Genomic DNA, 15,574 nt, shown 5'->3' on the forward strand with positions numbered 1-15,574 from the left:
CATTTTTGGTCTATATTTTGAAAGTCAATGTTGGTCATAACAAATTTTTTTTTAATTGTTTGATCCTTGGTTAAGCAAAGTATCACACTGCTTTTTGACCCTGTAGCTCCTCACTAGAGGAGGGTTAGCACAATATGAAGGGTTAACTGATGCTTCGATCACTGTTTATTTGTTTGGTTGGAAGTACTAGACTAAAGGGGTAAAGACTTAAAAGACTCTTCTGTAGATGTGAAAGTCATTCTTTATATGTTTATTTGCAGAGGACATTTCGTTGTGGAACTTTTGAGAGCTTGGTCTTGGTGGTTCTGCTTCTGGTTAGGGGTACCCGGACAGGTGGATCTCACAGTTCATTCGGTCAGCATGGGGTCTGGATCCTCCTCCTACACTTCCAAAACCATCTATTTGGATGTAGATGGCAAAGTGCAGAAGGTGAGTGTCTTCAATGTTTTAAGGAACTCATGTTTATCTGAATTTAAACTCAAGGATGCAAGTTAGTGGTTGTCATGAGATTATGGATTAGGTGGCTGACCAATATGGGGTATATTCACTGACAACAGTAATACCAATATAGTGTTGACTATTCAGTGCTATTGAAATTTAATTCAATGAAATGTACACACAATTACTAAAATTAATGAACACTTATTTTATAAAATATTTACTAAATATTTTGTGAAAAAATACAGAAAAGAAAAATTGCTCGAAAAGGCCAAATGGGCCTGGCTGGTGTATCGGTCTGTCTCTATCTGTCTCTAAAATGCTGACTCTAGACCTTTAAACAAGATGTTTAGCAGTTTATCATGGTACTAGTTCATCTGTCAAGAGGAGTGCTGGGAGATCAGTGTGCACAGGTTAAAAATAAAGCTGAAGAGCTGTTCCGCAGGTGTGACTGACATTGCATGCTGTTGTGACACTTTGTTTTCTCCTGTTGTTTCCAAGAGAATGGCTGAAGTGCTGTTGTGTTTAAGTCCAATTTACAGAGTGTTGTTCCTCACAGATGGTCAATCATACTCTGAAGCATAGTTCGAATTACAGGGGGTACTGTACCCCCAAAGGGACAGAAATATCAGTTTTGGGGGGGTCAGATCATTTTTCTGATATTGTGAAAAAATATAATTACAGTTACAATACAAGTCAACTCCTATTTTCACTGTAGGAACATTTTAATGTAAAGCGATTTCAGACACCCCTATTGTGGACCGTACCATTTTTAACCACCGTGGCTATAAGCAACGGAGATAGAGAACTAATTCAACTTCTCAAGCAAGTGTCAACGTTGAATGACAAAACGCTAGTTTCATAAAGTATCATTCTTTTCAACATTCCTTATTTGTATATTCAAAAATATTTAAAATAATCTAATTTAATACAGTTATAATTTTTCAATGTAAATTATTTAATTTTATTGGTACTGTAACAGCCTAGTGTCTAATTATTTTAATTGAATATATTTATCAAATTTAAGAATTTGAAATGAAAGATGGAGCATACATTTAATAAAATTAGGGGAAAATGCCCTTTATAAAGGTACAAAAAATTATTCTGAGTGTTTTCAAATGAAACATTGACAATTTAAGCTTGAAGGGAGTAAAGCCTCTGTTTAGGCTATTAAGGAAATGTAATTTTGCCAAAAGAAGAACTTTTATTTTAAATAAATGTTCATTTTAAAGCAGCTTACTTCAGTGTGATATGTTACCATATTATCATGCTTAACAAGAATTTGAATAATTGTAATGTGATGATCAGATGCAGATATCTAAATATTTTTTTAGGGCGGTTTTGCGGGTGGATTATTTATTTTTAATAGTGGATTCGGGTGACTCAAAGTGCACCAGATTAATGAATTTATCTTTAAAATGTACAAAATTTTCTTCCTAGATCTAGAGATACCAAGCTCCACCAAAAAAAAAATTGAATGGTAGGCTATTTCAGTGCACTTAACTTCGAACTTTTGGGAGTTGATCAAAACAGTTCTCTTTTGTATATATAATAACAATGAGATATTCTGTAGCCTACTGATTATCAGTTTGTCGCATGCTTAGACCTTGTATGTGTGTTGCACAACACATGTTGCACTTGGCGATCACGGTGGGGATTGATATGGTAGTGGACCATGATGGTCATAGAAGAAGTGAAGGAGCAGTACCCCCCAATTATGGTGGGGTAATTCGCACTTTGCTCTGAAGTACTCACATTATTATCCATGATTGATGACATTTTTTTTTACATATTCTAGAAACTCATTAAGGTTATTTTTGTCACAAAATGCAGGAGGTTTGTACAGTATGAAAAGGGAATATGGCAGAAGATGCATGTTTCAGATTCAGCACTTCATTTTGAAGCTTATACAACCTCCTAAGAGCTCAGAGAGACCAAGTGGACATTGAGAACATTTAGAATGGCATGGTTTACTGTAATACAGGATTTATTGGGGATCTGAGCCTTCCTCTTTCACAATGTGTTATTCTCTTAGTCAAATTTCTGTTCAATAATAGATTCATTTAAATGAACCTATCAGTACCAAAAGCAAAAATTTTCAGTTATTTTTAGATGAATGTTTACACTACAGTTTTAGGGTCTGTAAAATATTTTAAAAATGTTTTTGAAATGAGTCTCTTATGCTCACGGAGGCTGCATTTATTTGTTCAAAAAGCGATTACTCAAGTCTTCGGTGTCACGTGATCCTTCAGAAATCATAATAATATATATTTGGTGCTCAAGAAACATTTCTTATTATTTACAGTGTTGAAAAAAGTTGTGCTGCTTAATGCTTTCGTATAAACCGAGATACATTTTTTCAGGATTCTTTTATTAAATATAACTAAATTAAATATTATTTCAAATGAAATTTTTTTGTAACATTATAAATGTCTTTTACTGCCACTTTTGATCAATTTAATGTGTCCTTTCTGAATAAAAATATTAATTTCTTTAAATAAAAGTCTTAATGACCCCAAACTGTTGAACGGCAGTGGGTAAATTCTAACATATATTTTAAATCTCTCATAATTTGTTTAACCCCAGAGGAACATTTCATTGCTCAGAGGTGGCTATACCATAGTTCGGGAGATTTGGAGTTCTGAATGAAGTTTTGTTTTAGTATTGACATAAAAAAAAGACTGATTATGATTATGTGGATAGCAAAATTGAAGCATATGATGTTTGATTATATTTTATAGGCTCTGACTTTTTATTGCAAACTGGTGTCTTTGCAAATCGAGGAGACGCGTGTCAGATTACTTACTTACTTACTTTCGCCAAAGTTTCAATTTATCTCATGCTGCCTATTAAGATTTTTTTCTTTCCAATGGGTTGACACCACACTTTTATTTTAAAGTTCTTTGCTTTAAAATCCCACAACATTTTCAATGACATTTCACAATTTTTATTTCAGGATACATATTAGAGTTGGGTTGCAGTGTTTCTCATTGTAGTACAGGTATGACGACAAATACAGACATAATATTGCTAATGCTAACACACCCTTATTTGTCCCTCATAGGTGCTTTTCAGTCGTCACTGCAGCCCATGTGATATCAAAGAACTGCTGTGTTCCTCCTCCAACATCCCTAGGTCTGTATATCACTGATATCACCACTAATCAACACCGCAATCCATTTTGCAAACCTGTAGTGGTTGAGAATGAAGTTCTCTGTAGTGGACAACATGTTCAGTGGTTAACATCATAAATCCATCTAATTTCACTTTTTATTTCTTCTATCTGTAGGAACACTGCTATAATGATGGTGAACCCTGAAGGTGCTTTCGTGTCTATCGATCCCACAATGCCCACCAACACCCCCAAGTAAAATGCAGCCTGGCCCTTGTTGTTTGTATATGCAGTTATGATAATTTTCAGTTTGATCTGTCAGTTAATGAGCCCATTTTGTCCTTTTAGCTCCCTGTACAAAGTCATTCCTTTGTCTACCGGCCAGCTGGGAGGTAACATGCATCATTTTTCACTGTTTGTCACAGTGTTTGACTCTTACTCGTATCCTAGATCTACATTCACTCATTATATATTATGTTTCGAGCCAAGATTTGTTCTGCCCTGATTTATAGCCTGTGTATTTAACTCCACAGAAAAGGAAGATATGTTTCAGAATGTGATCTCCCAGATAGCAGAGCAGTTCAGCAGGTAACGGACATGTTTGTTTTCCCATGGACTGGAGATGAGTCTCTATTAACGTAATGTTTCTGTACTAAAACCAGCCAAAACTTTTTGTTCTTCTCTCTACAGAGCGTTCAGGATTAACGAACTGAAAACGGAAGTGACCAACAGACTGGCTATGCTGGAGAAGAGAGTAGAACGTATGTAATGACAATGTTACGGTTTGCTGGCTGTCTTATTTTTTTATCTGGTTTTATTGTTGCTCAGATTTAGAGTTAAGTCTGGAATACACTACATGACTTTTAACATCTAAACAGATTTTAAAACACTAAGGGCCAGATTTACTAAGAGCTTGCGCCAGCGCAAATCCTCTTTTGGCATTAAAAAACTTGAACTTAAAAAACGTAAAAAAAAAATTAGCATTGAAAACGCATGGACATGGTTATTTTTGCGGCTGACCTTATTGCATATGGATTTGTAGGAGTTTCCCTTTCAGATTTCAGTATTTAAATGAATCATGCAAGGTGATTTACTAAGGTTTGCACTAGTCAATTTACTGGCATTTGCACCATTATTTACCGCCCCCAAAAAAGCATGTCTTAAACCAGACGCTAAGTTGCGCTGCTCTTGGTAGATTGCATTGGTCATTATGGAAATTATCCGACTGTATCTGTGTTCTTTAATTTGCGTGTCGCCAGTAGATCATGCACAGAACTTTCCACTCCCATGAGCGCTGTTTTGGAACTGCGTTCTCATGCTAATTTGCTCATGCTAATTTCAGGGAGAGCAGCAATAACCCCCCTTAGGGTAAACAGAACAGAACCAACATGAATGTATTGCAGATATCATGAATTAATTTTAATGTACAACATAATTAGAGAATTTTAGTCTGATTCAGGGGGAATCAGAATGCCAAATCCTGACTGACGAGAGGAGGAGCTGGGGATGGAGGAGGGTAATTGGCTCCTGAGAAACGCGATAGCTGTTGGTAATACTGAAGGAGCTTATATATGTATACAGTGATAGATGTTGCATTCCTATAGGTAGACGTGGAGACGTGAGAGTCAGCTGATGCGAGTTGACTAACGTGACCTGCCAGAACTGACGCTACGCTTAATATAGATGCCTCATTAGCGGCTGTTTCTTTGGGCAGCTATATGTACACTGTTAGACTTTTCAAGGGTTTTTTACAGTAACTTACTGGCAACACTGTTGCCAGTAAGTTACTGTAATTAAGAGTTACAGTACCAAACCGTATTTCAGTTTTGTGTAATACAGTGCATTACTGTAAAAACGAAGCTAATCAGTACAGTGCATTACTGTAAAAACTAAGCTAATCAGTACACTACTGTAATTATTTTTATTTGTACTAAATATAAATTAGATTTGATAATTTTGATATATGATTAATTTTATTTTTATCCTACATAAGTACTACTTTCATACAAACCAATTAGACAAAGTTATCACAAAATACCATTTTTTTATTTAAAACATTTCATATATATCACAAAATAAACATGCCAATGCTGAAAATGATGTGTGAAATTTGTACACATTAATGGGTGAGTTTAGAGACAACATTTTTTGTGTTAATTTGAACTCATTCATTGTGTTAATGATTTTAACAAAGTAAATATGTCAGAGAGGTTAGCACAAAGATGTGTAAACGTGTTAAATTAACACATTATGTGCTGTCCTTCATTGCAAACATTTTTGAAAACATACATAAAACCATAAACAAAACATTAGCATTTGACTAAATGAATGTAGAGTCATTGGCTGTTTATCTTATACAAGTATTATAATGAAATATCAACCATTACATTCATAAAACTGCAGAATATAAATACATTTTTAAGCATTCAAAAAGGAAATGTCCAAAACAGGACAAAACACAGTTCTTTTCACAATACAAGACACATAACCCCACCTTAAAAATAATTTCACTTATTTCCAAAAATGTGTTGGATTCATGTGCACTGGTGGCCAAAAGAAGTATTTAAGTGTCGTAATGTTTTTGAAAGAAGTCTCTTTGATGCTCAAGAAACATTTCTTATTATTATCAATGTCTGACTGTCTACTCCATCTTTTCTACAGCATAGGAGTAAAAGTCATCATCAAAATAATCTTTAAAAAGCCAACACAATGTTTTTGTCCACCTTTGTGAATAAATGAACTTCTCCAAAGATTGGTTCCTGTTCAGAACTTGATTGACAACATCAGAGTGTTCCCTGGTCTGCATGCGTGCCCACAAACACAAATGTACTCAGTCCTTCAGAGGAGATCCCGGTTCCAAAACTATATGAGAGAGAGAGAGAGAGAGAGAGAGAGAATATTAGTGTCACATTATTTTTAACCTCCATTTTTGTTAATTTTTATTATTATTTTCACAAAAACTTAAGAATATATATTTGTAAACAGCTTTTGTCAATAAATAGCATACAAAAGAACTAAATTAAATTATGCCAGATTAAATTTTAATACTTACAAATCCTAAATTCTGTCCAAAAATGCTGAGATCCATAGAAAGAACGACTGAAATAGATGATTTTAGCCCATTTCAGCTTGTCTGCAGTGAAGGAGTACCTGTTTGAGACAAATACACAGTAAGATACATGCAAGAAATCACTGTGTGATGATCGTTCTCCTTCCTACAGTAGTTAACCCACCTGTGCGCTGATATTAGGACCTTCCTAGTCAGGTGGAACTGCAATGGTAGAGTCTTCTGGCTAATAAAATATAAAAATAATGCAAAAATATAAACTTAAGTTGTTTAGAATGCTAGATTTGGTCTGGATGAATTAGTGAGAGTTTTACTGCAGTGCTTACCTGGATACATTTAATCTGGTGAGACTGAACAAAGACAATGGTCCATCTTCTGATTGGTTCATTTTCTGTGTAATAAATATAAAGTTAGACATGATGCAAAGGTCACTTATTTGATATAAAGTTAGCCAATTTTATAGAGATTTTATAAGATATTGTAAGCTACCTAGTCTGCACCAGTGGCTCAAAAGCAATTTTCACATAGCGTATGCAAATCATTTCAGCAAACTTATCTCAAAATATATCACAAATGGGCTGGCCTACCTCTGGAATCTTGCTAAGTCACTGGCGCGAATTGGCGCTTTGTTGCAGTTGCCTTTAAACACAAAAATGAAAGTAAATATTAAATTTCATTAAAAAAAAAAAAACTATAATATGGTATAGTTTGCAAACTAATGCTAAAACTATAAAGGTTCTCATCAGTAGGCCAACATTAGGCTATAAACAGAATTTCACATTAGTTTATTCACATTTATTGTTAATGTAAACGCGTTGCTCGTTGGCATATTTTAACTCGACAATTCAATAATCTAACAAAGTGTGTAAAATGAAACGTACGTTAGCTCAGTTTACCATGGTAAAGTTCGTTACCGCCATGTTGACGACGAGTAACATTAGGCTAACGTTAACGTTATAACATACGTTAAACTGGGCACAATCCTGTCAACACCCAGTCTATGGTCAACATACACAGAATGTTTTTTTTTTCTTGTTTTTTTACCTTGCTTGTTGATCTCTCTCTCGGTGAAGTGAATTCCGTCTCTTCCCCGGGCCAGACACGACCGTCGCGATCCAACAAAAGACAGACCCCATTACCTACACTGGATGTCTGTCTGACGCGACACACAAATCCCAGACAGTGTAGTGATGCGCCGCGGCCGTTATATTTCAGACGTAGTCCGATACGAGTCCAAGCACTCGCGCTAGTTCTTACAAGGGATAAACAGGTTTGCATTTAAAGGTCCGGTCGCTTCAATGTGTCCAATATGCCTCTGGCTATTATAGCGTTGTAGACAGGCGGTGAAAGGCAAAAATTAGGAAATAAAAAGCACGGTGGAATGGTGCCAGCCAGAGAGGCAGTTACGTCAAATACAGTAGTATACAGCAAATTTAAAAAATACAGTAAGTCTCTGTATGTGGTGTTGATTTTGCTAAAGTAACACAATACAACAAGACGAAGGCGAATTTAAATCTCTGCGGTTTCACAACCACAAGCTGTACAATGTTGTGGCATCATTGATTCTTACTGTGAGTGATGACATGCTGGCCGTTCCAAGAAATGGTCGAATGTGGCATACGTATACATATCTACAGTATGATAAAAACACCCAGAACACCCTAGCAACTGCATAGCAATGCAAAAAAAAAAAACAGCTTCGCTACAAACACTCAGAATACCATAGCAACACAATTAAAAAACACCATTTTGATTAATTTGATTTTCTATACAGTGGAAGGTTTGAAGGTCGTGGAGATTGAAAGGTGCAAAAACGACCTGAAGAAACTGAGAGATGAGATGACATCCAGAGCAGGAGGAAGGTAAATGAAAGAAAACATTTTCCAAAGAAAATCAAAGCAAGCGTGACAATCTATCTGCTTATCCATCTAGAGCCGCCATCATGCGGCTGTTTTCAAAACTAGAAACATAAATGTATCAAAATGACTAATCCACCACTCTCCTTTTAGAGTGAATTGTCCATGCAAATACAATTTCTTAGACGATGGAATGAAATTAACTCCTAGACGTGACGTCCCCAGCTACCCAAAGGTGCTTTAAAGTTTTAGGACATGCTTTGATTGAATAATGGGCCCTGCGGGAGAACATTTTGTCTCTCTTTATGTGAATTAATCTCTATTAGTCTTGATTTCCTCAGTACACACTTTCTCAGGAGACCATTGAAGCGCTGAAGAAACCAACCTTTGATGTTTGGCACTGGGAGCACAATGAAGTAAGTCTAACTTGGTGAGATATACAGTGCATTTAGAGATGAAATGTAGCATACATGCTCTTTTTTCATGGTTTACCGTTTATTCATCAGATGTTGAGCTGCCTGGAGTACATGTACCATGACTTAGGCCTTGTAAAGGAGTTTAATATGAACCCGATTACTCTCAAACGCTGGCTGGTAAGAAAATTAGTATAATTGTAGAAATTAAAATGATTTCCGCTGAATTTTCCAGTTTAACAGCTCTGATGTTCCCCAATCTTTTTATATGTTCTCAGCTGGGCATTCAGGAAAATTACCGTAGCAACCCGTTCCATAATTTCCGCCATTGTTTCTGCGTGAGTCAGATGATGTATGGCATGATCCACCTCTGCAACCTCCAGGTGAGTTACGTAAGTAGCAATTAGTACAGCAATTACTGTGGAAGAGTAAAAGTGGAAACCGTGTGTGTGTGTGGCCCACAGGAAAAGCTGACACTGACAGATCTGGGCATTTTAATGACTGCTGCCGTGTGTCACGACTTAGACCACCCTGGATACAACAACACGTAAGATCTTTGCTCCTGTATAATTAAGCTCTCGAGTCAGTTCTCATAAAAAACACACAGGTGTACCCAGGTATTTGCCTGCACGTTCGTGATGACAATTTTACAGTCCTATATCTGTGCTGTTTATCTTAGTAACCATTTCACATGACATATGAAGAGATAATCTAGCGCATTAATTTATTATGCAGGTATCAAATCAATGCTCGCACTGAGTTGGCAGTGCGCTACAATGACATCTCGCCTCTAGAGAATCACCATTGCGCCGTGGCCTTCCAGATACTCTCCTTGCCGGAGTGTAACATATTTGCCAACGTGGACCCAGAGGCCTTTAAACAGATCCGACAGGTATAGCATTAAAATATCAGCTCACATTTAAGGAATCTAAGGGTCAGTTCACACAGAATGCATTTTTTTTTTTTGCATTTAAAAATGTGAGACAGGGCAGTGAAATGAAGAGAGAAAAAAGTCTCAAGATTATTTTTTATTTAAAAAGAGGAACCTCTTTTAACTTGAGCTTTGTGTTTTTAGAACACCGGAAGATTAGTGCTGTCACAATATCAGATTTTTACTGCATGATTTTCGTAGTAAAAACAATTTGCAATAATGACATTATCGCAAAATTGAAAGAACATTTTGAAAAAAGGAAATAATATTATCGGTCAAATTCATCTTTAACTTTGTCTATTTTGTTTTTTCTCTTTTTTGGCCAATGATTCGCACTCAAAATTGTGTAGGGAGGTGGAAATAATTGTAACCAAAACTGTACATAAGCGTACAAAAATAACTTCCTGTTGATCTGCACTTCCTGCAGAAGACTGGGGAGTCTGGCATCCCGTCTTTTTTACAGAATCCAAAAAACTCCCATACTGGCGAGCTAACTTTTTTCCGGGCGGCTAGAGTGTCTCGCTTTCCTCTCATATCCTCCAACATGATTTTGTGTGACAGTAGCAGCCATACTGTGTTGTCGTCTTCTTTTTTAAATGTTATGATGGTATCATATTGTTAAGGTGCACTACTGCCACCTACTATGATAGATTGTCAACCAGATAATTACTGCCGTGGATTATCGTATGTGTAGTATTAACACAATATCAAAATATATATTTTTAAATATCATTGTTATCGTCAGTATCAATATATTGCGACTCCTCTACGCTAATTGTGCAAAAGACGTAAGCACAACCATCAAAGACGACTGTCTAGCACCTGTTAAAAGCACATAGAAAAAACAATGGAAAAGCATTGGAACACAAAAACACATTCTGCGTGAATGGCCCCAAGGTCATTGTTTTGCAGTAAACATTCTTATATTTTAAAGAAATTTCTATATATGTATATGTGTTTATTATATGACAATGTATTGGCAGGCTATCATCACACTGATTTTGGCCACGGATATGGCCAGGCATGGCGAGATTCTGGACTCGTTCAAGCTCAAAGTGGACAGTTTTGACTTCACCAATGAGGAGCATGTGACTTGTGTATGTACCGTACACCCTCCCTGCCAAAAACACATCTTAAACCAGTCTATGATGGTTTGCTGGTCTTTATATGGTCGGTTTAAGAGGGGTTTGGTGCACATTTTTGCTGTTTAGACTTTAGAGAGCTGCTTGTCAAAAAGTTACACCAGCATAACAGCAGTTTGGCAAGACTGGTAGACCCGTTTTAAAAAAGCTAAGACCAGCCTAGACCTGCTAAGACCAGTAGAAAAATGTGTTTTTCAGCAGGGATTTGGCATGAATTTGACAAGTTAAGTTTGACAAGTAAAGATTTGTTGTTTGTCACGTGTTCAGCTGAAGATGGTCCTTATCAAATGTTGTGACATTTCCAATGAAGTCCGGCCTACAGAGGTGGCAGAGCCGTGGGTGGATTGTCTGCTGGAGGAATACTTCATGCAGGTTTGCTGACTCTCCAACTTGTGTTGTAATTGCTCTACAGTGACAGGTGGGTTTGTTTATGCTGTCTTGTCTTTGTTCAGAGTGATAGAGAGAAATCTGAGGGGCTTCCTGTGGCAGCCTTCATGGACAGAGAAAAAGTCACCAAGCCCACAGCCCAGATTGGCTTCATTAAGTTTGTCCTCATCCCCATGTTTGAAACTGTCATGAAGGTGAGTGAAATAAGTCATCTTTGCTGTTCGTTCAAATGTTACTTTTACTTTTTACACCATTTACTCACCCTCATATGTTCCTCTCAGCTGTTCCCTCAGATTGAAGAGATTATGGTGCAGCCTCTCAGAGACTCGCGGGACCACTATGAGGAGCTGAAGCAAATTGATGACGCCATGACCGAGGTAAATGCTCCTCAGCTCATGGTCATAGTTTGTCATGTATTGTATGCAATTCAAATGTCATTTATTCCTTATACTCCAGTCTTCATAGTCACTTGACCCTTCATAAATCATTCTAATATGCTGCTTTGGTGCTCAAAAAAAAAAAAAATTTGTTATCAAAATTTTTTTTGATCAATTTAACGCAGTATTAGGTAACTTTTGAACATTAATCTGTGTGTTTGTGTGTGTGTGTGTGTGTGTGTGTGTGTGTGTGTGTGTGTGTGTGTGTACATCTATCTGAGATCATAGAGTCCCATCTTGCTAACATAAAGGTGTGTTTTTTGTTCAATGAGGCACAGAAGAAAAAAACAGAAAATATGTCATTAGGAGGGAAGAAGAAATAAGCACTTCTGCGATTGTAATGATACTGTGTAAGTATTTAATATAGTTTTGATGTATCTGACTTGATACATTATACACTGAGTGCGGTGTTTTGTCCTTTCCAAAAGCCATTCATTTTACTTTTATGCGCTTGAAGTTTTTTCCTTTACTTGCATCTTACTGGTATTTTCTTAATCTGTACTTTTTATAGTGGCACTTGATGCTATGTTTGATGTGTTTTCTTGTGTAATTTCAGGAGGCCTGTGCCCGTCTGCACTGTGTGGACAGAGTTCCGGTGTGAGGATCTGAAAGACACTGGGCTGGTGTTGACGACGGCTGGTTTGAATCCACTGAATCTAAAAGGTCACCTGATCAACTCATGAAATCACAAGTCGCTTCCTCTTACCAACAGGCTACTAGGCCAGTCTGATTCTTTCTTTTTGGCATCAATCAGTTAAAAAGCCTTTTCGGCTGATATGGGCATAGAGTCATCACTTCAGTTTTGATCTGCTTGTTTGGTTTTTTGTTCTATTTACAGTGTTCAACAACAAAAACATGCATTTCTATTGCATGTACGTAGTATGTAGTCATCTGAACGTTTTGTGGTCCCAAAGCAATTAAGATAACAGATTACAGCATGACGTATAACCATAACTAGAGCCTTTTAAAAATGTTTTGATGATTATTAAAAGGTCAGCATAATATGATGCTGTTCCTCTATCAACTATTTCTCTCCTGAGTTCCTTTTAGAACATATCAGTTCACATTTTAGGCGGTTTTGTGGTGAGCACAATACCACTGTAAACCATAATATCAGATTTTAAGGATACCCGAGAACTCCTTTTGCAGTGTTTTGGTTGGGTTTCCAAACTAGATGTGTTTTGCATTGTTTATTTGGTTATTGAGGTTTGAAATCAATGCATTTCCACTATAACATCCGGATAAATGATAGGATTAAACAGAAAATGTTATCATAATTTGCTTAATGTCACAACTTTCTTTTTTCTACATAACACAAAATAAGATGTTTTGAAAAATGCCTCAGAAAATGGGGTCTAATGTTTTTTTGGACCCTATTGACTTTTATTGTACGGACAAAAATAGTTGAAACCTTTTTCAAAATGTCTTCTTTTGTGTTCTGCAGAAGAAAAATGTCATACAGATTTGGAACGACATGAGGGGGAGTAAACTGCAGAAGTCATACCTTCTAACCACACTCAGTATTTCTACCCTGTGGCCCCATGTTCTCACCGTTCTCTGTATCCTATTTACTCTGGTTTGCTTCTAATACTTCCTCAAAATAAGATAATAAAGTCTGTGGGAGTTCTGCCTCCTGGCTGTTCTTTTCTCCTTTTATCAATGTGGTAATAAAAACTCTCGCCAGGAGGTCACATGTGTTTGCTATTATGACAAGGTTAGGCCTGTACGCATCATATCATTCATATGTTTTACTGTCAGTGTTTGGCGTCTTCCTCTATAGATCAGCAAATTTTGATTGATGAAGATCACGGCACATTTCCTTCGCTAAGGGCTCCGAAGGAACTTGTTGAAACAGGACTGGGGTGCAAAAGTTTGTCATTGCAAGCTATCAATTAAAGCGGATTTTAAGAGGTGAATGGAAAGTGGTATGTAAATAGGCTTGGTTTTGAGTCACATGACCCAAAACGCAGGGCTAAAGCACATGCACAAATTACATAGTGCTGTTCGTCTGTCATTGTTCCCGGTGCACAGACTGGAACATGTACGTCTGAACCTGTTCTTAAAGTCACGCTTTTTCCATCCTGGCTGGAGGAGACGCTGGATATGTTTGTGCCTTCGGCTTGTTTTCATGATAAATGGCATCATTTGATTTGAATTTCTTCCTCTTGTTCCCTCTATTAGATAATGAGCCTCAATTTAAGCTTTCAGTTATCCATCTGCTGGCATGTCTTGCTTTGTCTTCACTCGACTGTGACATATTGAGTTCACAGATTATCAAAGCCTGCTTCATCACCCACTTCAGAGAAATGAAAAAAAGTATTTGAATCAAAACAACGCTCATTCTGATTCCAATGCATCCAGAGTCTAGACACACCCTTGCTTTTAGCTAGATACGAGATATATTTTTACTTTGATTGCATTTTTTAACCGCTCTTGAGTGGAAGAGGTGTTCTTTACGTCTCTGAAGTGTTTCAAAAAGTCCCAACATTACTTTCATCCTTCCCATACTAATTAAGAATCAACAAAACGGGGTTTAAAATAATCTCAAGTTGTTTTGTACCCAGAAGGCACAGACTGACCTATTAAGATGTGTTTTTTTGTGTGTGTTCTGACACTTTCAGGTTCTGTGTCGCCTGTGCTTTACTGACTGGTCACAGGGTGGCAATATTTCTGTAAAGAGCTCTTTTGTGCTTTCCACTCAGAGGACTAAAAGAAGAGCAATTAGTTGACAAAAGAAAAATTCTCAAGAGTGGAAACTGAAAACGATAAAGAAAGTCACACCCAGACATATAAAAGCCTGGTTTTTGGTCATATTACAAACCTACCTGTACTTTGTTGGTATTGTAGAATTTGACACCATTTTCTACATTTACTGTCTTTTTTGACAGATCACTTTGAACTTTTTACTATCTTTGTATATTTTCAACATTTGAATTTACACCTGAAATGTACACTTCCTCAAAAGTATGAAGCAGTACAGCTGTTTTCAGCGTTGATGATAGTAAGAAATGTTTCTTGAGCACCAAATCAGCATATCAGAATGATTTCTGAAGGATCATGTGACACTGAAAACTGGAGTAATGATGCTGAAAATTCAGTTTTGCCATCACAGATATAAATTACATTTTAACTATAGAAAACAGTTATTTTAAATTGTACTGTTTTAACTGTAGCCTTGGTAAGCAAAATAAATTAAACCATTTCCAAACTTTTGAATGATAAATGTTCATTCATTAAATGTTGAAGAGAAATATATTTTGGTGACTGGTGCACATCAATTCTGGTTTTCTAGAGAAAACACAAGCACGATTGAAACCAGCACACATTATCTGTGTGAAGAACGGCCCCCTGGGTAATTTGACTCGAGTAAAATTCTCTCTGTACTCCTTATCAGTATAATTTATCAGTTCAGCGTCAAACTTGAAGCCATGTTTGTCAGTGAAAGTGTTTTGGAGATAAGTTCCCTGGAACGTTTCTCCAAAACAGATTAAATCTGCTTTGTGTCACTGCGGTCGATGTGGTGTAAACTGTAAAGTCAAATTAAAAGTGATTTGGAGGGCCACGCTGTTGTGCTTTCCTTTATTGTCATTACTTTCCAAAACCCTCTTGCTAATTAGGGGTATTTCCACCAATGAATCCCATTTGAAGTTTTATGTTTTTCAGGATAGTGTGACAACAACTATGTGTCATATTTCAAAAAGTTAATTTAAATGGAATCATTTTATGTCAATTTGTCATATGTGCAACAACTCAGAAGTATATGTATGTGTGTATGTGTATATATATAAACT

The 15,574-nt window shown here is 36.6% G+C and overlaps 1 protein-coding gene and 1 long non-coding RNA gene across 2 annotated transcripts; one reads left to right on the forward strand and one right to left on the reverse strand.

Annotated features, from left to right (window-relative positions):
• Positions 1–360: 360 nt before the first annotated feature.
• Positions 361–14,308, forward strand: pde9ac (phosphodiesterase 9ac; the record flags this gene model as incomplete). Its single annotated transcript, XM_084418046.1, has 18 exons — positions 361–429; positions 3,503–3,573; positions 3,728–3,805; positions 3,899–3,942; positions 4,084–4,138; positions 4,241–4,311; positions 8,392–8,479; positions 8,627–8,708; positions 8,815–8,889; positions 8,980–9,066; positions 9,165–9,269; positions 9,351–9,433; positions 9,622–9,778; positions 10,801–10,914; positions 11,227–11,331; positions 11,412–11,540; positions 11,628–11,723; positions 12,340–14,308. 18 exons carry the CDS (start codon positions 361–363, stop codon positions 12,382–12,384), a joined length of 1,554 nt encoding a protein of 517 aa, XP_084274172.1. The 3' UTR covers positions 12,385–14,308.
• On the reverse strand, positions 5,816–7,007 carry LOC311296343. Its single transcript, XR_014628568.1, has 4 exons — positions 6,944–7,007; positions 6,784–6,843; positions 6,603–6,700; positions 5,816–6,412 (listed from the first exon to the last, which is right to left on the reverse strand). It is a non-coding gene; the product is annotated as an uncharacterized lncRNA (long non-coding RNA).
• Positions 14,309–15,574: the final 1,266 nt, after the last annotated feature.

Source organism: Rutilus rutilus, assembly GCF_951802725.1.
Source record: "Rutilus rutilus genome assembly, chromosome: 9".
Classification (NCBI taxonomy): Eukaryota; Metazoa; Chordata; class Actinopteri; order Cypriniformes; family Leuciscidae; genus Rutilus; species Rutilus rutilus.